Raw genomic sequence first — 24,878 nt, 5'->3', positions numbered from 1 at the left:
AAACATGATGAGGGCAAAGTGTCTGAATAATTTTTGGTTTTACTGGTAGCCCACTGTATGAATAATTTTTGGGTATAATATGTCACAGTGTACTTTATTTTGCAATCCTCACTTACATAAATGAACTATAGTGTCCTGCACCCACTAGTAAAAATATATCAAAAATATCAAAAAATATTGGTTTGACTATATATATATATATACTGTTTTAACAATAATAATAATAAATGTTTCTTGAACAGCAAATTATAATATTTCTGAAGGATCATGTGACACTGAAGACTGGAGTAATATCAGCTTTGCATCACAGCAATAAATTACTTTTTTTTTTTTTTTTTAAATATTAAAATAGAAAACAGTTATTTTAAATTGTAATAATATTTAAGAATATTACTGTATTCACTGTATTTCACTGTTTTGTCAAATAAATGTAGCCTTGGTGAGCGTAAAAGTCTTCTTTTGTAAAAAACATTCTCACCAATCTCAAACTTTTGAATGGCATGCTAGAACTAATTGCCCGATGCAGTCTGCGGACTGATTGACCGCTCATTTCTCGTTTGTAAGGATCAGAAGTTCATTGTATGTGTGTGCTTTACTGTGCATTAATATTAATGAAGCAAAGTTCAATTTCTCTGATTAATTACAGCAGGAAAGAGAGAACACTCAGTTAAACGCTGCAGGCATTAGATCTCTCTGTGAGTCTAACACAACATGGCTTTCATGCCATGCTCAGTGTTTGTGACATTGACTCAAGATATCTTTAAACACACACACACACATGCCGTCTTTTACTGTCTTTTCCCCTACAGTGACTCAGATAGAAATCTCAGTCTTTTATTTTTGTGTGTGAGTGCATGCATGTACAAGCCTTTGATATGACAGCTTGAGTCTGTTAACCTCTCTAATCAGGGTCCTTCATCAGAAAGGTCTTTCAGAGTGCCTGTTTAAAATTCATAAATTGAAAGAGAAGGGAGAAGAGGGACTGAAAAAAGGGAATAGAGAAAAAAGGAAATAAAAACAAAAGATTTCCCATGAGGTAGAAGCTGCAGATTGTCTCCTTCCTGACCCCTGGACCTGCACTGATCTTGAGATGAGCCCAAAGAGGGGTAAAGTCACGCTCGGTGTTTGAGTTACCACTGCTATTAACATTATCGGTTACATCAGCACGGGCAGTTGGCATTTATGTTTGTACGTTTTTAATTATATTCTTTGATCTCGTGGATTGTTTCCTTATTACAGAGTATTTTCTCTCCCTCCTAAAGCGCGCTAGTCTATGTGGACACTGCAATACCACTTGTTCACACGTAGAGGGCACTAGTATCGAGTCAGACGTAGTCATTATTCATTTAATCACGGTTTCTCATATTTAAAAAAAATAAAATAAAATAAAAAAAAATACCCCCAACTCCGGTACCTAACTCGTTCCACAGTTAGCATCTGTGCCACGGACATGAATTCATACCTGGATACCGTAAATGTTGCAGCGTATTGAACAGAGGTGAGCTATTACTTTTCTACGTGACCAAACTAGTGATAAATACATCGGGGAGAACTATTTTGACATAGGACTAGAAGTAACCAACTAGCTACCACCTAGTAACGCCCTTGAAACCACACAGAGCATCATAGCAACAGGATAGCAAACAAGAGATTTGAGCTGACTGGTAAGCAGTTTTGTTCTGAAAATATAAACGCATGGGTACAAATGTGTAAAACAAACTCAAGTGTGGTCTTCATATTGCCCAGCTTTTAACTGACCGATCATTATATTACTATATATACTTTTACATTTTTATATTGTAATATAGTGTGTAAAACTGCTGGGTTAAATATGGACAAAACCAGGGATTGGGTTGTTTTTACCCAGCCATTTTTTTTTCAACCAAATTTGGATTTATTTTTTTAGCCAGCAATATAGCTCAGTGGTGTAGTCGGGGCGATACGCACGCATACGCCGTATGCTTACTTTTTGCTCAGGGCTGTTTGCGTATTACAACTTCTAAGGATCAGTATTTGCGTATACCCACTTGTTTTTTGCTTCGAAAGTCCATAAAATATTGTCCTGTTAGCTTCCCCTTTAACTGTGTGTCCAATGCTGTTGTGTCGCGATTCGTTGATGTAATTGGTGCATGAGCACTTCTGTCATACCTTGTCCCGCTCATAGTCGGCTAAAAACCAGGCTTCACAGTGCGTGTCGCGCTCAGTGAAAATCCGATAACGCCGCTCGGTGTTTTGAGCCGTGCATTGAGGCATTTCTCTCACTGCAGCGGTCTCGGCGTGAGAAAATGGTGGTGAGTAAATAAGACTATTAATTAATTAAAGCCTACATAATGCGTTTTCCAAGTTTCCTACGAACTGAAAAGACCATCAGCGCAACTGAAGCCTTGTTTATAATCATTAGTGGTGCGGGAATCATAAACATACTAGGCTAACTTTACTCTCTGAATCTTATCAAGCTCCAAAAGTTTGATAAGATTTCCATTCCGACACTGATGATAAAATGTGCGATCCATTTGAATTCTATTGAGAGTTAAACACTTTAAAACGCTATAGAGAAAGTCAAACATGTTTCTATAGGCTATGTGTAGGTTGCTATTTTTCATAACAAATGCTATGATAATGGAAAATGATATAGTTTGACTTCTTTGGCACACTGAATAGAAAATTTGTCAAACTGATATACATGTATATAAATAATACAAAACTGAGTTTACAGAGGTACCGGGGAAAAACTCTATTTCTGCTGTTCCATATGCGCCACCTACCGACAGAGAGTGGTTTAAATTTTCATTCAGCCTGACTACTGTTTTTGTTTGTTTGTGAAACTCATGACCATTTTTATAATGTTAATAAATTAAATTTTGAATAATTGACTTTTTTAACACCCTTTTGAATAAAATGAAACTTTAATTTCAGATATATCATTTTTTTTTTTTTTACAGTGAATATAATTCCAAAGCAGCATGTTTAAATAATAGTCAAACTGTAAAGCAATAAAAATGTCAACCAATTTTAGAATGCCTGTATATATTTGTTTTTAATGAAACATTTACTAGTGAACAACAACATAAAACACATTTACTGGCATGTTTATGTTTTTTTTTTTTTTTTTTTTTGTCGTTTTTTTTTTGGGAGGGGGGGGGGGTCTGGGTAATAGTACACCACTTATTTTTTTAGACTACACCACTGATAGTAATGTAGTAAAAGGCATGTTTTTGCTCACCCCCAAATAGGAGCAAATTTGTGGGTTATTTTAAGCTGAAACTTGACCAGACCTGAGACTTATATTACATCTTGTGAAAGACGGCATAAAAGGTGCCTTTTAACCCAACCTGCTGGGTTTGTCCATATTTTACCCAGCTTGGTTTTTTTTAACCCAGCATTTTTTAGAGTGTGTGATGGCAATATCCGATCCGTGTCTTGTGTGGACATTTTTGGTTCCCTTTGAGGAAAACAGCTTATAAATCATACTAAGTGGTGTTTTATGAAAATGTAAAAGGTTTCTGTGTTGAAAAACTGCTGGGTTAAACATGGACAAAACCAGGGATTGGGTTGTTTTTACCCAGCCATTTTTTTCAACCAATTTTGGATTTATTTTTTTAGCCAGCAATAAATTAATATAGTAAAAGGCATGTTTTTGCTCACCCCCAAATAGGGGCAAATTTGTGGGGTATTTTAAGCTGAAACTTGACCAGACCAGAGACTTATATTACATCAGGTGAAAGAGGGCATAATAGGTGCCTTTTAACCCAACCTGCTGGGTTTGTCCATATTTTACCCAGCTTGGGTTGTTTTTAACCCAGCATTTTTTGCATGTAGGGTTAGAGTTAGGGGATAGAATTTACTTTGTACGGTATAAAACTCATATTGTCTATGGAATGTGAATGGAGTGTGTGTTTACCTACTTAACCATATTTTGGGGACAAATTTGTGCCCAAAAGTTATCCAAACCTGACAAAACTACCTTTTGATGACATTCTCATTTGTAAAAACAGTATAGAAATAACGTAAATAATGTAAAAATGTAGAAAGTTTTCTGTTATCGATAGGGTGTGGTTTAGATTATAATATTTATATATATATACATATTCTTATTTGCTTGGTTAATTACGGCAATTAATCTTACAAGCCATGAAATTCATCAGTTTAGTCTTAATTTGTAATGGCACAAAGTTGTCAAAATGCATCAGTTGTTTTCTACATAGAGCTTTCTCAATAAATCAATCAGCTGTACAATTGAGCAAAAAAAAAAAAAAAAATCTATCCATCTATAAATCAATGGACTACTGCTAGAGACCTCTGTACTAATCACATCATTTACTTTAACTGGGCTTTTAGCTGGATATAGACTAGTGTCCTTGTATTTTATAGATTTATTTAAGTCTCTCTGTGAATCAAAAGTTTAGTGCATTTTACAGACCTTTAAAATTTCATACACACTCAAAGAGCTACATGAAAATACCATGTATATAAGGAATTACATTTTTTTTTAAATATTACTGACATGTGAAAGGACATCTGAGGTTCACTTTTGCAGGAATTATTTACATCAACATATTTTATTTAGGTCTTTTTAAAGCCTGCAATGGAAGTGATTTTAGGCTGAGATATCGTAAGCTGCTCACTTACTCACACATACATATATCATGTTTCCCTCTGTGCTGAAGTCTGTTGTCTTCACAGAGTCATAAAGTAACACACTCTTATAGTATAAGGGTCCACGTCCACAAAAAAACAGTCATGTAACACATTCATTCAAGAGGTGCTTTGTTCCAGTACATTATCCCACTTTCCATCCTTTCTTCTAATGCACTTTATCTCGACGCCCCTTTGTTCTATCGCACCTATTCTGTTTAGGCCTTTATGTCCACACAACCATTAGTCCACACCCCCCTTTCTCTTTTGTTCTGCACTTTTCTTCCAGGTCAGCAGCATTGTCACTGTCTACTGAAGAATTTAACTTTGTCACACAGGTATTTTATGCATCATTTGCATGTCTAAAATAGATAATTCAATGCTTATGAGTCTGAACAGAAATTTAAAAGAATATGAGTAGATGCAAAAGTCATTTTATAGATGTGTGCCGCCAATAAGTGTTAAAGGCTAACGATTGTGACCTTTGCCCTTTGAGGTTTGCATGCAATTGTTTAGGAGTGCATCAAACTGTCATTTTATGTTTTGTGATCAATTTGTCGACGCAAGTGACAGACACTTCAATATGAATCGCTAGACAGTAAGAAAGGAAGTAACAGGGGTCATTCTGTTTTGAACAGTTCAGGTTACGCTCATTCACTGTCCGACTCATTGGACCAATTAGAAGGGCGGTAAAAGCCTCCCACATCCCTTACTGAAGAGACTAATAAAATTAGCAGGCCCTCCATCTTATCTTTGAACGATAAACAGCCAGCTATTAGATTACAGCTATTAAATTAGATACAGACTCTAAACAAACAATTACCTGAATGTAAGTGTGGGATGGGGTAAAAGGAGGAGGCAAACTAGTGTGTGTGTACAGAGGTGGATGCATGAGCGTGATGGTTTCATTTACTTATCTGAAAAAACTTATGTTTAATCACTTGAATATGTTTGATAACATCATTCATTACAATAATGGCAAACCAAACCTCTTTCCCACCCTGTTTCACTTTACACAATTTTCACATTTAGTGTACACTAAAAACCTAAATCAAAATGTGACGTAATTTTTTTGTATGGTAAACATAAAGGTAGCTTGTATATGTGTAGGGTTAGTTTGAATAGTGAGGGTTTCAATATGTTTACTAATTACATTTGATGTTCTAATGACCCAGCTGTCACTCAATACATCTCTCGGGTTACTGTAGCAATGTGAGTGCTATTCTACCCATAGGCCTCTGGGCTTTTTCAATCACAACAATAAAAACACAATAGCAACTAACTAAAAGAGATGGCTTTGTCTAGTCCAAAAAGTGCGCCCAGGTTTAGCTTGTGCGTGATTGTGTTTCTCAAAAGTTTCAGATTCTATAAATCTGTATCTTCTTTCTTTCTTTCTTTCTTTCTTTCTTTCTTTCTTTCTTTCTTTCTTTCTTTCTTTCTTTCTTGACTCTGTTTCATTCTGTCTCTGCACATTTTACAAATATTTGTCAGTCAGCCAACTTATCTTAAATCTATAGTCGGCCTACTCTCTGCTTGCTCTTTTTTTCCCCATTCCATTTTTCTTTCCCTTCACAGCTCTATCCATGATTTTTTGTTTACTTGTTTCATCTTATCTTTTCTGATTGGTTTCCTCTTTTAGAAAATTATTGGTAACACTTTACAATAAGGTTCATTAGTTAACATTAGTTAACTACATTAGTTAACATGAACTAATAATGAAATGCACATTATACAGCATTTATTAATCATTGTTAATGTTAATTTCAACATTTACCAATACATTATTAAAATCTTGTTAACATTAGTTATTGCACTGTGAACTAACATGAACAAACAATGAACAACCTTATTTTTTTATTAACTAATGTTAAAGAAGATTAGTAAATACTGTAACAAATGTATTGCTCATGGTTAGTTCATGTTAGTTAATACATTAACTAATATTTAACTAATGAACCTTATTGTAAAGTGTTACCAAATTATTCCTCTTTAGCATCACAGTAAGGATAGGGAATGGGGGAAATGCACTTTATTCATCATGGGAGTGATGAAATATATTTCTTCACAAACCTTCCATAGAAGTTTGCTAGTATTTGAGTTTGATATTGTGAATTATGTTCATTAATTTAGTCATTGACTGAATTTTGCATCAAATTATATATATATGTTTTTTTTTTTGTTTAAAATGTATTTAATTAGACGTAAACATTTACAGCAATAGCTTAGTTTATTGAAATAGAATTCTATATTAAGTTCAGTTTTTATTATTCCTCCATAATATGCGGCATAATTTAATCACAGGCTCTTGATTTAACGAGTATGTCTGCATTTACTGCTATTGAGTCTGATAACTTTGAACAGTGTATTTAGACTCAATCCCCTCCTGCCTCCGGCCTACTTTCCTGCCTCTAAGGTTTCTCTCAGGACAAAACCAATAGGACAGGGAAAATAAAAGAGTGGAGAAAGAGAGGAGGGAGAGGGAAGTAAGCAGATCTGTTACTCTGTTCCAGGAGGATGACAGTAAAACACACACACACTCACACCACACAAGCTGTCCCTGGAGATGGGAACTGAGCGCTCACAGTTGGTTTGTCATTTAAAATAAGTGATTGTTCTGAGACAGAGGATGAATTAATTTACCTGCTAAACAGGAAGATAAGGAGGAGAAAAGAAAAGACAGACTGAAAGGGGTTGGATACTGCTTGGCCTGTGTTATATGGGAGGGTTCTGCTGTGTCCCAGTTTCAGACAGAATGTTTGCAAACAACTACATCTGTTAGGTCAGATTGAAGATTGAACAAACATACTATGCTGATGTTGTTAATATATATTAACATAATATGTTAATTAATGTTAATATAAATGTGGAAACCGTGATACATTTTTTCAGGATTCTTTGATGAACAGAAAGTTCAAAAGAAACACAGTTATCGAAAATATAATTTGTTTTGTAACAATGTAAGGATTTAGTGTCACTTTTGATTATTTTAATACATCCTTGCTGCAATGTAGTATTAATTTCTTTCAAACAACAACAAAAATCTTACTCTTACAAATATTTGAACGGTAGTGTATATATCGGAGAATGAGGTCTCATGAGTCCTTTAGCCTGACAAAAGTATGGATAAGTTATAGAAAAACAGTGATTTAGGGCAGCGATACGGAGGGACATGAGAGACATGTTGTGATGAGAGAAGACATACAAAAGTTAAATCATTTGGTTTTAAGTGCTTTAAGATACTGAACTTAAAAATCAGTATTCAGGTTGATTCAGTAATATTAAAGGGATAGTTCACCCAAAAATGAAAATTTTGTCATCATTTACTCACCCTCAAGTTCCAGACCTGTATGAGTTTCTTTGTTCTGCTGAACACAAAAGAAGATATTTTAAAGAATGTTGGCAACCAAACAGTTTCTGGTCCCCATTGTCTTCCATAGTAATTTTTTTCTCATACTATGGAAGTCAATGGGGACTAGCAACTCTTTGGTTTCCAACATTCTTCAAAATATCTTTTGTGTCCAGCAGAACAAAGAAACTGGTTTAGAACAATATCATATATACAGTACAGTTTGGAACCACTAAGATTTTTAATGTTTTTAAAATAAGTTTCGTCTGCTCACCAAGGCTACATTTATTTAATTAAAAATACAGTAAAAAACAGTAATATTGTGAAATATTATTACAATTTAAAATAACTGTTTTCTATTTGAATATATTTCACAAAGTAATTTATTCCTGTGATGGCAAAGCTGAATTTTCAGCATCATTACTCCAGTCTTCAGTGTCACATGATCCTTCAGAAATCATTCTAATATGCTGATCTGCTGCTCAAGAAACATTTAATGTGTACAATTGTACAAAATATTTGTGTACAATATTTTTTTTCAGGATTATTTGATGAATAGAAAGTTCAAAAGAACAGTGTTTATCTGAAATCTAATCTTTTGTAACATTATAAATGTCTTTACTGCCACTTTTGATTGATTTAATGCATCCTTGCTGAATAAAAGTATTCATTTCTTTAATTTCTTTTCAAAAAAATAAAAATAAAAATTCTTACTGACCCCAAACTTTTGAACGGTAGTGTATAATGCTACAGAAGCTTTGTATTTCAGATAAATGCTGTTCTTTTGAACTTTCTATTCATCAAGGAATCCTGAAAAAAAAAGTACACAACTGTTTTCAACATTGAAAATAATCATAAATGTTTATTGAGCAGCAAATCAGCATATTAGAATGATTTCTGAAGGATCATGTGACACTGAAGACTGGAGTAACGATGCTGAAAATTCAGCTTTGCATCACAGGAATAAATTACTTTGTCAAATATATTTAAATAGTACACGGTTATTTTAAATTGTAATAATATTTCACAATATTACTGTTTTTTACTGTATTTTTAATTAAATAAATGTAGCCTTGGTGAGCAGATGAAACTTCTTTTAAAAACATTAAAAATCTTAGTGGTTCCAAACTTTTGGACTGTACTGTATATATATATATATTATAACTAGTTAATTTTAGGTTACCCAAGAATGTTAGGTTACCCAAATCATAAATAAATCATATAAATCAATACTTTTGATATAACATATATGCTATATAATATATTTGATATAATATATTCCATTTACTCCATAATTATTTTTACTTGCAACCTTTTATAAAAATGATGTAGGAGTCCTATATGTGCTCCACTGTCTTGGCATGTTTAATATTATTCATAGTGTGATAACATTTGTAACATTTTGGATATAATACATAATGTACATCTGTTAAAGTAAGCAGGGATTAAAGACAAGGCTGGTCTTGACCACGCCTCAAAAACCCTGAAGACTTTCTCTTCTCTTTCATCTTTATCTAATCTCTCCATTTTCTCTTGTCTCTCTAGAGTACTGCTGCTCATTCACTGCTTTTAGTCCAGTCGGCATGCTGATAAGCTCTTTTCTTGTTTGCGCAGAGGCGTGTAAGGCCACACGTGTCTCTTGGATTGTTTATATATGTTTGTACAATAGCGTCTTCACAACAGTATTTAATAAATAAGGCAAAGACTCGCATACAAAAAAACATTGTGTTTAAATCATTTATTAACAAAAATTTTAAAATAAGTACACATTAAAAAAGTGTGTGTTCTGAGTGTTACTGTTAATGCATGTGTACAAAAAAAGTGTAATTTTTGCTATTGATGTTGATACTAGTTCATATATAAAGCTTGAAAATAAGGACAAAGAAAAAATAAATTAAAGAAATAATTATATCATTAGAAATGGTATAGAAAATGTATTTATATTATGATCTTTAAAACGCAGGGCTTCTTCTTCCTTCACAGTTACATAAGATACAGTGCAGTGGTATAGATGACATAATCGGGCATAAAAGTTGATGTACTTGTGATTATATTTGAATAAATAGGGGATATTTATTATTAATGAGAACTGGCTAATTAATTAAACTTTTGGTTTACTACAATCAGAATCTATGTTGGCTTAAAATACATTTCAAAAATCCACAAAATAAAGTGCAACTTTTTAAATCAAGCCAAAATAGAATTTAATGATTTGCATAAAGAACATTTGAACTTAAGCCTGAAACATTAATGAAATGTCCTTCACCTGAACATGCAAACTGAAGAATGCATTTAATGTGTTCATTAAGTATGGTATGTTCTATAGGTGTCTCTCATCCTATAGCAGTGACTAAGCTGCTGTGACTGAATGCAGGATGTAACTGTATGGGTGGAGTCATGTTGAAGGGGTGGGGCATGTTGGCCATGTGGCTGAAGGTGGATTGTTTGTCATGTACACAACTGTCAAATTGCTGAAAGTGCTCTCCTCTCCTCTTCTTAGGTTTGCCTGACATTTTCCTATTGCGTGTCTGAATCCCCTCTTTCTTCATAGTAAGTGGACGGTTCACCTGAATGCACAAACACAGATAAACACACTAAAATAGAGTGGTGCAGCAATGACGTCAAAACCCAGAAGACTAATTCGCTGCTGGTTCCCTCAAGATTCTTCTATGAGATTTTATAATGGGGGTTTTCAATTTATGAGTAAAATAAGGTCTGTAATAAACATAACTTGATGATACTTGAACGTTTTGCTGTACAACGTAAATTACACACACCCATGTGGGTTATAAAACCCCATTGGAAAATCTTGAGGGAACCAGTGGCAAATTAGTCTTCCAGGTTTTGACATCATCCCTGCTTCACTCTATTACAACATTTATGCAATAATTATACTATTTAATGTTTTAAATAGTAGGGTGATGGACTGCCAGCATATTTAACGTTAAAAAGAGTCCACTTTAGGTGAAAACTCTATCATTTTTAATGCAAACAATGGATGTTAACCTAGTAGAAATTCAACATATATAAGTTTTTTGGGGGGTTTTCCGTCTATACAAAGTGCTAGAGTAAAGCTAGACAGATACACATTTACTCACATTGTGTAGTTTGTAGTATAGACCGCAGGCATTACAGACAGGTTCTCCATTGGCATTACGTCTCCAAAGTGTGGTGGTCCCTGTCTGGCAGTTGGCACAACAGGTGCCTGCTCGTCTAGATGCTGACTGGAACATAAAAAAACACATAAAATGAAATAAATTGATTAATGACAAAACAAAGCTTGTGAATGAAAATATAATACGGTCGAACAGGAAGGACAAAAAGCCTGATTCAAGTCTAATAAGGGAAGCCTGAAGTTATGCGTAATTTGGTCTCTCTGGTATTAAAGGTGTAATCTTTTCTCTGATGCAGTAAATGTTTATATTCAGGATGAAACGTTAAATTTCGAAAAGGATATTCTGACTGTACATAGTCGGGACATCGTTCTCTTGCAAATGTTATGCTTTCCCCTGAGAAACTTAGCATTTCAAAAGTTTTTGCAAGGAAACACAAAGGTTTTGTGAGCGAACGCAAAAGCATTTAAATATTTTTTCCATCACCATGTATGGCTCCGTATGACTGTGAAATTATATGTATTACAATATTATAAAAATACATTTAAGCTTTACAACAACAAAAATTAATATATAATAATTAAAATTTAAAAAATATATATATAATAATACATAAAAAAACAATAGTTCAATTTAAATTATTTAATAAGTTCATATTCTTTTCCTTTGCAGAGTATCTTATATCACATTATAAGCATTAAAAACATACTGAAAGACAGGTGAATGGAGCCGTAGTTAGAACCTATAGCAATAATACAAAGATTGCTGGTCCAAATCCTGTGTGGAATGTCTGAAAATTTAGACCTGCTAGCAGCATGCTGTTCTGTCCTGTTCCTTTTGGATATAGGCTGGTCCACAGATACATAGAAAACGTTCTCTTAAGAGCTTAATGTGACAACTTTGTTACTGGCACAAGTGACAAACCATAACATGTATTGGTCTATCTTTACAGTATTCTTTTCATACATTAAGAGAACAGACATGTGCATTGCTTAATTTTTTTTTTTTTTTTTTTTTTTTTGAATAATTGGCAAGAAATACTTTAAATACTACAAAAAAAAATGAAATAAATATTTATAAATATGAAAAATAAGTTTTTTAAAAGAAAAATTAAGAAACATCATGATGCTGGCTTCGTAAGAATCTTTACTTTAACTCTCAAACTCACATGTTAAACAGCAGCACGCCCTCAAATACCATAAATTCACAAAACTATACAGGTATAGTAGATTCTCAACATGCCAAAAGAAAATACAGCAAGAAAACAACCACAAAAGGAAGCGTTTTTGGGTCTCACAAAGTTATCGGTACCGGGCAGACATCCTGCCAAGGAAACAAATGGACCGAGCTGTCTCTGCAGGCGCTGTTCAAATATACGACCTGTAGCTGATGCAGAAGCACTCATCACACATTGACTCAAGAAAGAGACCTGAAGCAAGTCAGCCTAATTTACAGCTAATACGCTTTGAATAGAGGATCACACAAAATACGTAGGCGCAGTCACTTTCAAGCTGATTTATTACATTTCCCTTTATTGTCAGTGATGGCAGTTCTGCAGCTGCTTTGTGCTTAACCATTACACTGAGCTTTCATGAATAGGAAATTGTAAACATTTTTCACTTATTTATTCACTATATAAATATATTTGGTGGACAGGAATTTAAAACATAATCATAGAATACAATGGATTAAGGTAAGATGATAGACCTGCCAGGAATACAAGAACTATCTGATTTCTGGTCATGTTTACACTTGTTAATGAATTCTAATTCATTACTTGCTATTTAAACCTGTGGGTAGGGCCATGGAAACTCAATGGTCCATTACACACTCTCACACACAGGCCTTTCGCTTGTTTTCTCTCTTCATTGTCTGTGCACATTTTCTAACTGACATCATACATTACATGGCCACAATATTATAAAAAGTGAAACACTACTCAGAAACATATGACAGTTTTCCCTGTAGTGCTCTACAAATTAGTAGTACATACATGAACAATTTTCTTTTTTCATTAACATATAAAGAGGTTTGTCAGAACAATCCTATAGTTCAAACTATAGAGCAATACACAATGCCAAAGTCATGGGTTTGATTCCTAGCTTATTATAAACTGATCAAATGCACAGCTTGTACACAAGTTGTATTTGGAAAGGAATCAGTTTTCTATTGTCTAACATGTTTGAACGTGTTTTTGTAAAGGTGTGTATATGTATGTTTGTAGCACTAACCAGTCGGCGCTTGGGTCTGATGAGTGGTCGGTTCTGGCCGTTCATCTTGTGATAGAGTCCACATGCATTACACAGATAATGACCTGTTCCATCTCTCCGCCACAGAGGAGTTGATGTAGCTCCACAATTCACACATTCACGACCTTCCGGAACACATTATAGCACAGAGATTGAAAAAAAAATGTAAACAACTTATTCATGCTGAAATTATTTATTACACATAGAAAGAGACTGATAATCAGTTTAATATTTGTTTTACAGATATTCACACTTTTTCTACTTTTGAGTTATCGGTTCTCCCGATAAGGTCTACCGATAAGTGCCGCTATTTGGTGAGGATCTAAAGAATAGCACCCACAAGGAAGCAACAGCTTTCACAGGTAAAACAACTTACTCATTTAATGCATTACTTGCATAAATTAAAAGTTAATTATAATTTTTTTTACATTACAGTTATTTATTGTCGAATTAGAAGTGTGTAGCATGTTAAGCTTAACCATTTAACATGGCCCAAAACAGATAAATACAGTGCATTTGTGACCATACAACTTACAAAATAATTTCTATGCCATTATAAATACTAAAAAATACTAATAGTGCAAATTATGTTTTTAGTCTAATTAATAATTATCTGTATAATAATCAGTATGGTTAAAAATAATGTGTGTGTGTGTGTGAACAAAGTTATCAAATTATGGCAAGACATTACAGTGTCCAAGGCATATGTAATTTATTGCAATGCCAATTGGTATTTACCTGTTCCATAAAATAAAATAAAGTAGAGCATTATTCTGTATAGGCTTATACTGTTACATGAACACAATAAGTTTGGTTCCTTTACCGGCAGCTGATGTTTAAAGCTAGACAATTAAACTGTTATAGGTTCCACTTTTAATATGAACTATGAACTTACCTGAGAAAGCGCGGCTTTTGCTTTTGCATTTTGACGTCATGTTGCTCGCGCTGCTGCCGAGAAGACTTCTGGAATGAAACACACTGCCGGGGTACTCGTGCGCTCCAGCTAAAGCGTAATCGGAATATGAAGGGATATGAGTTGTAGTTTGCGCGAGATTGCTGCGGATTGGACTGGAGCACTCCATCTTCATCCCGTCGACAAGATGGAGATGGTACTTCCCAGCGTCCCTCACAGCAGCACACGCAGGGTCAGGGGACGCATCTTTGGGTGGAGTAGGGGGTAGGCAGTAGAGCTGAGGACTGCAGTGTTGCGTCATTGACAGGCACTGCATCGAACCTGGGGCAGGTGTGCCGGTGCTCGTGTATGGGCCGTTTGAGTTCTCGGCGCCTGCTGAATGCAGAACCGCTTTGCCCAGGTGGTTGACTGTCCATGCGCTGTGGTGCTGGGCCGCCGAAAAAGTCGATTTGCTGTTGTCCAGTAGGGAAAGCCCTTGGGTGTGGATAAGGTGAGGTCGACACATTGAGCCACCCGTAAGCCGTGCTGCCAAAAGAAAAGAAAAAAAAGATATCCTTAAAAAAACAATTGTGTATAGGCCTACACAATGCGTTGCTAAAAGTCAGTTTAATTCTAACTTTACTCCGCGTTTAACCACACTTAAAAACAATAATAAAAAAAAAAAAGTGTTGTATTACAATCCAAATGAGGAAACACCAAAATATTTTAAATCGCACTTATCAAATTATGCTATTGTGAGGGGTCAGATTTCTCAGTGGAGAAGCAAAAATATTACTGTATCAATTTAAGTTAGAATTAATATCTCAGAATATTTGGAAACTTAAGAATCATTGCCCTCGATGTTGCATATTATTTTAACTTACGCGAAACTAAATTTTGTCATGATTCAAAACGCATTAGCTTTGTTCAAATTTTATACATTCGATAAAAACATAGCCTAAATGGCTGATTGTAAATATAACATAGATTAAATAATAATCTTTGTAAATGTTTTATTTGTATGCCTACAAATTGTAAATAGCCTACACTTAATTACAGAGCCAATACTTATAACCTCAATAAATTCCAACCCGACTGTTTTTAAGAGTCGTCAGTCTAACATAAGCTAATTCGAACTTCTGTTCAGTAAAATTAATAGTCATCACATGACAGAATTACTATACAACCATAACATTAGCTATTTAATAATAATAGCATTAGCCTAATAATGTAGGCTACTATTACAATACTGTATGACAAATCCCTCACAGATGAATCTTCGAGAGACTGATAATGGTGGAAATTGTTTGGCAACAGTAGAATATTGTGACCCAATAAACGTTTTAGAAAAAAAAAAAACATATTTCATAGAGTGAAAATATTTCGTTCAAACTCAAAATTGTGCCAGAACACAAGAAGCTACATAAGAAAGAAGACAAAATTGAAGGAAAATGGACAGAGGCTCCAGGCCTACTCACCATGCGTTTGACTGTAAGACATTCGTGCACGAGTGTGAGAGTGGGACCCGTGTGTGTGATAATAGGGGTTTCCTTGAGAGTCTAAATGACTGAGAAATACATCTACCTCGTCTGGTGGTAATAATGGGGCACCTTGCTCCATATATCCCGAACTGTGATGTCCTAAACCAGAGTGCGGAGACACTGAATCTGAAGTACCCATTAAGGCTGAATGATGAGCATGCATCATCCACCGGGGCTCCGCAGGGAGCTCCATCATCTTATGATGCTTTCCCGTAGGACAGGGATACAAATCTTTCTGTGCGGTTAAAAAAGTTATTCCAAGTTTATCCAGCGTGTTTTCCCCAAGTGAAGTTTTCTTGAATATCTTAAATATAGGCCTAAATAAATATTTATGACAGCGTAAACGTCAATGACTATAGAATATTAGCCTAAGTCAGGAGTTCGCGTGTCTGACGCGTGTGACTTGAGCGGTTTGAGAGTCACTGGCAGCGGTGTGACACCTCCTCGCTTTCAAGGGGATGCGCGCGAGCGATGCCCTCAAAGATAGAAATCTCGCGCGTGCAGATACCACACAAACACCACAGCTGATTTCCTCATCTATATGTGTTGGTATGAACTGATGTAGCTCTTGAGAAAATGTTTGAAACAAATCCTGTAAGTTTGGAGAAAAGCAGAGGCTGAAAAATTAGTCCAAGAAGAGTATCCGTACTTCTTATCTCGTCACTCCATGACACGCGCCTACAGTTCAAAAGGTAGGCTACTCGTGCCTACGATGATAAGCTTCGGGATGATCGCCACAGGTATAGTCACACTAGCAACTAGGAGTAAACCAGTGTGCAAAAGAGTTGTATATGAGGCAGAGGCCGACGGAGGACTCCTCCCGCCAGCATAAATGATTTTCTAGCCAATTAGAGTTTGCCCTTTTTCCAGCTTGACACCTGAAACTCCAATTTACAACACGCCTCTCCATCCATTCGTTTCACTGCAGGTCAAATCCACATTTCACCCATTAGCGTATGCGAATGGATAAGCCATTTATTCTTAACACCTTCAGAAAAATTTACGAAAACAAAAAAATTATAAGTAATTTATACAAATGCATATTATTTATAAGATTTATGTAAAAAAAAAAACAACAACAACAAAAAAAAAAAACTGGTAATTCTATATCAGATAATACAGATTGTATTGTAGCCTATTTCTTTTTGAATTGAGTGCATTAATAAAATAAAATAGGAGTTTATGAAACTGAAGATAAAGTAGAACCTGAAAAAAACCCTGCAAGCTCAATAAATATCTCCAGGTGAGGTGAGTATTCTTTTTTTCCCCTCTACGAAGCAATGCAACGTCCTCCGTCGACTTCTCCCGAGCTTTAATTATTCAGGGAATAAGTTTCTGGCCAGCGCGCGCGTATTGTCTGTCTCGGCAGATACGTCTCGTGCGCGGTCAATGACAACACGAAACCGCTGACCACCTACCCCTGACTCTCATAAGATCTTTCCATCACTTTGATGAGGGAGAGAGAGAAAGTGAGAGGGAGTCAGGCAGGGTGAGAGAGAGAGAGAGATGACATTTCTTTACGTCGCTTGCCGCTGCCATTCAATATCAGACCATTGTCATTTTACGTTTTACGTAAAATGATCTGTGAATCAGTCAGTTATACTAGCCTATATATTATGTAAGTTACATTTGATTAAACATATTAAACAAGAAAACCTGCTGATTTAGATAATATGATTTATCAATATCAAACATAAAATTTTAAAGCAGGCAATGATAATTTCGTTCTTATGTGCATTTCCACCGTGATGAAACAGTGACAAAAAAACTAAACTTTTCATATAAATTCCATTTTACATCCTTGTTTGTTGTTATCTGTAAAACAATCCTTTCTCCCCTGCTTCAGTTTTAAAGTAATCAAATGCAAAAAAAAAAAAAGCAGTATTTAATAAAACTGGTTAGGATTTCAATACATTTATACATGTAGTCAACTCAGTAGGATGACCAAGTGCACCACTGTGCAATCTTTTGTTGTGTTCCTTTGAAGAAATGACCGCATCTAATAGAGTATATGCTTGCGTTGAAACGAAACTTAAGATTTCATAAAACCTGTACATTCTCAGAAATAAAAGATACAAAAGCCATCACCGGGGAGGTACCCTTTCAAAAGCTACACCTTTGTACTTAAAGAGTGCATATTACTACCTCAAAAGTACATATTGGTACCAAAAGTGTACATATTAGAATCATTTTAAAGAGTACCATCCTAGTCACAGCTTTTGAATGTTTTTTCTGAGAGTGTATGATAAACATTTGAACCTCGAACTCTCTCTCTCTTATTCTCTCTGTTTCACTCTCTCTCTCTCTGTGCTTGACAGAGTGAGCTCAACAATGTAGCCCATGATCCCTTAATTGCCTTTTCATTTCCTCCGCAAAAGAGAATAAGGAAGGCAGTATTAACAGCCTACTGCAGTAACAACATGTCAATCATATTTTCCTTTTCTCAGGCCTAGGATCAGAAGGGAATATTAAACTACCCACAATATATACACATTAACAGTTATTTTTAATCATAATTTTACTTTCAATGTAATTATGAGTGCCAGGTATTTTTTGACCGAGTTTGACCTTTCCTTGTTTTTGTTTTACAAATCACACCTGTATTGTTAATACTTTTTTTGTTCTGTAGAGAAATATTATTGATATTAGATTGGAAATCTGTTAGATTAGATATTGATTGATTACATAACACCAAATACTGTATGCTGCCAGTTTTTTATGAAACCACAGTTAAGCATATGTAATCAAAGGGACTTTAATTATGAAATCAATACATTCTTTTATTATAATGATTTACTTCAGACATGATTTTGAATTAATGATATCTGAAAGCATACTGTTGTCCTGATTTAAACCTCCTGTGGAAATCATAAAAAACTTTCAATGTGTATGTGTGTGTACATTTTGTGCACCTGTTTGTGTATGTCAGTGAATGTGTGTGAAGATGTTGTAGTGTGAATAACCCTCTCCCCCTCCCATACCCAGAATGCCTTGCAGGCCTGGTTTTCACCACATCAGGATACAGGGCTGCTGGCTTAATTCCGGTATGAAACGGAGCGCTGGTGCACCGCAATGTGTGTGTCATACATATGCACATCCCTCTTCAGACAGAGGGACAGGTGCTGTAACGGACACTTGCTTTTGCTCACATGTTACATTCGTTAAGTGCAGCCACTCCGAGTGCAACCAATTACTTTCATGTCACACACACGAACTTTATACACACCGATTCACTCTGTGCAGGTAATTACCAGAGCAACATCTCACCTAATAGAGAGATGCTTTAGAGTGTAAAATTGTTAAAAGAAAATGGTGTATATCTTGGGATGCCAGTAGCAGTTCTTCGTAAAGGCCCATTAAAGGTGAATTAGCCAAAGCTAGTATAAATGGTTAGGAAGTGCTAGCATTGGACATTGTTCATGAGCATTGTATTCTAAGATATTTCAAAAGCGATGTCACTTTGCAACTTTATTCTGACTTTAATTGAATGTGTATACCTTTAAGTTAGAGAATAGGTCTCACTTATTTCTAACAATTAAAAAGTGACAATTTGCAAGATCATGAGCAAATTTACTGCTATCTATTAACATAGTGCCATATTAAACAATTGTATCAGTGTTTTGATTGTGTAAGTGCAAGGCAGTTGGACATAAGAAACATAATATGAAAGTAAGCTTAAAAAAAAGGTGTTTTAGTGAGCGAAGGGGACAAGATTGACTCAAATCTTGAGGTATATTTTTATATACAATGGAATTGGGTGATACTCAATGGTTGTTCCCCAATCTTTATTATGTTAAGCCATAATGGACTTCAATTAAGAATCTGCTGAGATGGCACTGAGCACCTTTAGTATGCTTCAATCAAATAAACGTGTTGGAGGTCAGATTTTGGTCATTTTTAACTCAAAGCTGCCATCTTCTGGCCATTCTGTGCTTTCAGAATCATGGCGCTTCTTTTGCACCAAAAGAACTTGCTTAGCACGCAACCTGACGACTACTTCAGGCCCTATTTTTCAATTTACTTGCCTGATTAGCATGAATAATGACAAATATAGATATTTATCATCTTATTTTGATTATACAAATTCAATATAGCAAAGATTACGTCACATTAAGTAGCTTTTAAACTTTAGCAAGGTCTGCTTCTGAAACAAATACCTAGATGTTGAAAGTTCCTGGGGGACAAATGCACACAAGCTTTTCTCCAGTATGTGCAGTATGCACAAATGTGTGGTAAGAGATTAAGTGTATGCGTGCATGAGTGTTTTCAGCTTTAAGGGGATGTGCTGGGTAACTGTTGCCCGCTTTGGGTTTCCGGACTGGGTGCCTGCAGACTGTCAGTTCCCCCTCTCCCTCTCCCTTTATCTCTCTCTCCATCACTCCTTTTATCTCCTTATCATACCGTACAGGCACTCAGCCAGGATACTGTGGTAACAGCCGAGCTGGCTTCTGCTTCACCATAGTGATCTTGATGGTGAAAATGAGAAAGGCAGAGAAGCTTTTATTGACAGTAATTATGTTTATTTGCTCTGATTTTGATGTAAATGGTTCATTTACCCAGCCAAACAAACAAGGTGACAAATGATGGGCTGAATATCCAGAAATAAGAGGCCTGTACCAATGGCATTCGCTTGTCTACATTTGCAGGTGAACGGCAAATCCTCATTGTCCTTGCACACTTAAAATATGTAAATATAAATCTGTATTTATACTTTGTAAGGTAAAGACAGACTGTTGAGAGTGAAAACATCCCCAACCCCCTGTGCAAAATGATTCGTGTTCCCTGTCTTCTAGTAAACACAGGCCTGAAAAATCGTGCCACTTAAAGGGGTCATATAATGCCACTTTTACTAGATGTAAAAATAAGTCTCTGATGTTCCCAGAGTATTTCTCAAAATACCCCACAGATTACATTTTTATAGCATGTTAAATTTGTCACTTTTTGAGGGTGAGCAAAAACGCTCAGTTTTTGTGTGTCCCTTTAAATGCAAATGAGCTGCTGCTCCCAAGAAGAGGGCGGAGTTTCAAGAACTAGTGTTAGCAGCTCCGATTACCTCACACAGACTCACTGAAAATGTCAGAAACAGTTTAGCCTTTTATGTTCAAACCGGAGTCAGACAATGATGGAGAGACTCGAGAAGAAGTGACAACATGTTGAATGCAACAGGATGTTTCTGAATTGTTAGTTGATGAATTTATGTAGCTGATGTGGAGTTAAGTATCGTAAAGTCATTGATTAGCATATTCTGTCATGATAATCTTATAAAAAACTCATGTGGGAACTGTTGTAAGATGCCTACAGAGCCAGAGAATATATGCTGCATGAAGATAGAATGGGTATTGTTTAATTTAATTATGGTTATAACTTATGTTGTCATCTTGCTTTTATGACATGCTATTGCATTTGTGTTACCTGTATTGCAATAACATGGTCTCACCCATGTCCGCCACGTAAGAAAAAAAAAATCATGCTTTGGCAAATCATAACTATGACATGAAAAGCTGAAATTATGAAATGTTAAGTCATATTTATGAGATGAAACTTCTGAGTTAAAAAGTCAAATTATGACAAATAGTTGAAATTATCACTTAAAAAGTCATAATTATGACAGTGATTCATAATTTTGACTGTATGTCAATCATGACATGTTTTATGGCATAAAAACATTATGACATGACCTACTAAGTCAGAATTATGATATAAAAAGGCAGAATTAGGAGATTAAAAAGTCAAAATTGAGACACGTCATAAAAAAAATTAAGTTATGACATACAAAGTCATAATTATGTTGAAATTATGACTTTTCTGTCTCGGTTTCACAGACAGGGCTTAGACTAAGCTAGGGTTAGGCATTAGTTCAATTAGGGTATTTACGTCACTTTCATAAACGCAGCCTAGAAAAAAACATTACTGGTGTGCATTTTGAGACAAAACAATGGCACTGACATATTTTAAGATGTCAGTACAAGCTGCTGTCAGTTAAAACAGCTCAAACATGCATTTTAGTCTAGGACTAGCTTAAGCCCTGTCTGTGAAACCAGGGTCTATGTCATAATTTTGACTTTTTATCTCATAATTATGATTTACAAAAGCATGATTATTTTTCTTATGTGGCTAATGGGCTTCCATAGAAACAGTCTTTAAACTGCAATGTACTACAGCATGACATTGTGTGTTTGAATGTGTATGTTAGTGAGTGTATGTGAAATATCATATCTGGTTGATAGTCAGCAGATCATAGGCAAACAGCTATTAATAGATACTGAGAGCGTGTTGAACAGACTGGCATCTATTTGTGAATATGCCTAAAAGAGGCAGATTCAAGAGATTCCCATTCCCCCTGTTCTGCCTCTGTAACACACACACTTTCTGTTATTGTTATTGCCATGTGCATGTGAGTTTATTTGTGTACATTTTGTAGCCTATGATGCCATCGCACTGAAATCTTAACACTCTGACCGCAGTTGCGTACAAGAAACCCTTTACATTTTTTTTTTTTTTTGCCCCCAAACCCAATGTGTCCACAGTTGACTGTTATCCCTTTTAATCAAAGATGTGATAAGGATTTATGGCTTAGAATGTGTCAGTGGCAGGATAGTTTTGGTATGGCAGTCGTTCATCTGGAGACTGAACAGAGAATGTGTACAGGTAGAAATGAGCTGAGCATATAAAACAAGGCCTTTGATCAGCCATTTGATACCCATTTATAGTGAAAATTATATGGTATTTGATAAAGGAAAAAATTGGGGGCAAGTATTCCAGAGAGCTGTATAATAAAGTTAAAGTCACAATAAAAGGGAAGTAGCAACAGTTATTTTTTCTGTGACATACACTGCCCTCCAAAAGTTTGGAAACACCCCTGGCAAAGTGTGGTTTTGGATGAGATCAGCATAAATCCTTACCATTTTTTGGTGCAAATACATTATAGTAACTTGACATTATCATTGAAGACCAGCAATAATAATTTTCATTTTGATTACATAATAATGGCAATATATACAGTGGGTACGGAAAGTATTCAGATCCCCTTAAATTTTTCACTCTATGTTATATTGCAGCCATTTGCTAAAATCATTTAAGTTCATTTTTTTTCCTCATTAATGTACACACAGCACCCCATATTGACAGAAAAACACAATTGTTGACATTTTTGCAGATTTATTAAAAAAGAAAAACTGAAATATCACATGGTCCTAAGTATTCAGACCCTTTGCTCAGTATTTAGTAGAAGCACTCTTTTGATCTAATACAGCCATGAGTCTTTTTGGGAAAGATGCAACAGGTTTTTCACACCTGGATTTGGGGATCCTCTGCCATTCCTCCTTGCAGATCCTCTCCAGTTCTGTCAATTTGGATGGTAAACATTGGTGGACAGCCATTTTTAGGTCTCTCCAGAGATGCTCAATTGGGTTTAAGCCAGGGCTCTGGCTGGGCCATTCAAGAACAGTCACGGAGTTGTTGTGAAGCCACTCCTTCGTTATTTTAGCTGTGTGCTTAGGGTCATTGTCTTGTTGGAAGGTAAACCTTTGGCCAGTCAGAGGTCCTGAGCACTCTGGAGAAGGTTTTCGTCCAGGATATCCCTGTACTTGGCCGCATTCATCTTTCCCTCGATTGCAACCAGTTGTCCTGTCCCTGCAGCTGAAAAACACCCCCACAGCATGATGCTGCCACCACCATGCTTCACTGTTGGGACTGTATTGGACAGGTGATGAGTAGTGCCTGGTTTTCTCCACACATACTGCTTAGAATTAAGGCCAAAAAGTTCTATCTTGGTCTCATCAAACCAGAGAATCTTATTTCTCACCTTCTTGGCAAACTCCATGTGGGCTTTCATGTGTCTTGCACTGAGGAGAGGCTTCCGTCGGGCTACTCTGCCATAAAGCCCCGACTGGTGGAGGGCTGCAGTGATGGGTGACTTTCTACAACTTTCTCCCATCTCCCGACTGCATCTCTGGAGCTCAGCCACAGTGATCTTTGGGTTCTTCTTTACCTCTCTCACCAAGGCTCTTCTCCCCTGATAGCTCAGTTTGGCCGGACGGCCAGCTCTAGGAAGGGTTCTGGTCATCCCAAACGTCTTCCATTTAAGGATTATGGAGGCCACTGTGCTCTTAGGAACCTTAAGTGCAGCAGAAATTGTTTTGTAACCTTGGCCAAATCTGTGCCTTGCCACAATTCTGTCTCTGAGCTCTTCAGGCAGTTCCTTTGACCTCATGATTCTCATTTGCTCTGACATGCATTGTGAGCTGTAAGGTCTTATATAGACAGGTGTGTGGCTTTCCTAATCAAGTCCAATCAGTATAATCAAACACAGCTGGACTCAAATGAAGGTGTAGAACCATCTAAAGGATGATCAGAAGAAATGGACAGCACCTGAGTTAAATATATATGAGTGTCACAGCAAAGGGTCTGAATACTTAGGACCATGTGATATTTCAGTTTTTCTTTTTTAATAAATCTGCAAAAATGTCAACAATTCTGTGTTTTTGTGTGTACATTAATGAGGGGAAAAAAATGAACTTAAATGATTTTAGCAAATGGCTGCAATATAACAAAGAGTGAAAAATTTAAGGGGGTCTGAATACTTTCAGTACCCACTGTACATGTCAAAGTCAGACATGCCCCTTTGCCAGCTGTGATGCCTGGTTACTGGTTTAAACTTGGCCCAGGTTTGTAAAAGATTTTTGGGTCAGCACACCTTAATAGCTTCAACAATTGATTGCCAATTAAGTTTAGAATACAATGAACCAATTAGAACCCAGTTTAGGTCAGATAGCTGCTAATGGTGGATATTTTGATGAATCGAAAATGTAAGTTTTTTTCTATATATAAACTGTTTATATAATAAAATATGTTTTCGTAGTTTGTGTTGTCCCTTATCAGTGCAAAATTATCACAAATTAAAAAGGATTCATGCCAATATTGTCCAAAACCCCACTTTTCTAGGGCGTTTCCAAACTTTTGGAGGGCAGTGTATATCCAAGAAAACAGACTATCAAAATGGGAAAAAATGTAGGGTCCATCAGTTGTTGATTGGATGAAGGCAGATCAGCTGAACGCAAGCATGCAGTGGATTGTAGGAAAGGGGGTGGGTTTTAAGCAGAC

At 35.8% G+C, this 24,878-nt stretch overlaps 1 protein-coding gene and 1 long non-coding RNA gene across 2 annotated transcripts; one reads left to right on the top strand and one right to left on the bottom strand.

The window, feature by feature from the left end:
* The first annotated feature begins 1,170 nt into the window (after positions 1-1,170).
* Positions 1,171-19,614, top strand: LOC125273788. Its single transcript, XR_007186121.1, has 4 exons — positions 1,171-1,498; positions 10,482-10,531; positions 13,587-13,705; positions 18,762-19,614. It is a non-coding gene; the product is annotated as an uncharacterized LOC125273788 (long non-coding RNA).
* Positions 9,705-16,680, bottom strand: gata2b (GATA binding protein 2b). The gene is made up of 5 exons (XM_048199452.1): positions 15,714-16,680; positions 14,239-14,781; positions 13,326-13,468; positions 11,080-11,205; positions 9,705-10,548 (listed from the first exon to the last, which is right to left on the bottom strand). The coding sequence occupies exons 1-5, from the start codon at positions 15,970-15,972 to the stop codon at positions 10,315-10,317; spliced, it is 1,305 nt and encodes a 434-aa protein (XP_048055409.1). The 5' UTR covers positions 15,973-16,680; the 3' UTR covers positions 9,705-10,314.
* Positions 19,615-24,878: the final 5,264 nt, after the last annotated feature.

The sequence above is a fragment of the Megalobrama amblycephala genome, linkage group LG8, assembly GCF_018812025.1.
Source record: "Megalobrama amblycephala isolate DHTTF-2021 linkage group LG8, ASM1881202v1, whole genome shotgun sequence".
In the NCBI taxonomy this organism is placed as follows: domain Eukaryota; kingdom Metazoa; phylum Chordata; class Actinopteri; order Cypriniformes; family Xenocyprididae; genus Megalobrama; species Megalobrama amblycephala.
Note: the sequence above shows the minus strand (reverse complement) of the source record. Positions and strands in the feature narration are given on the sequence as shown.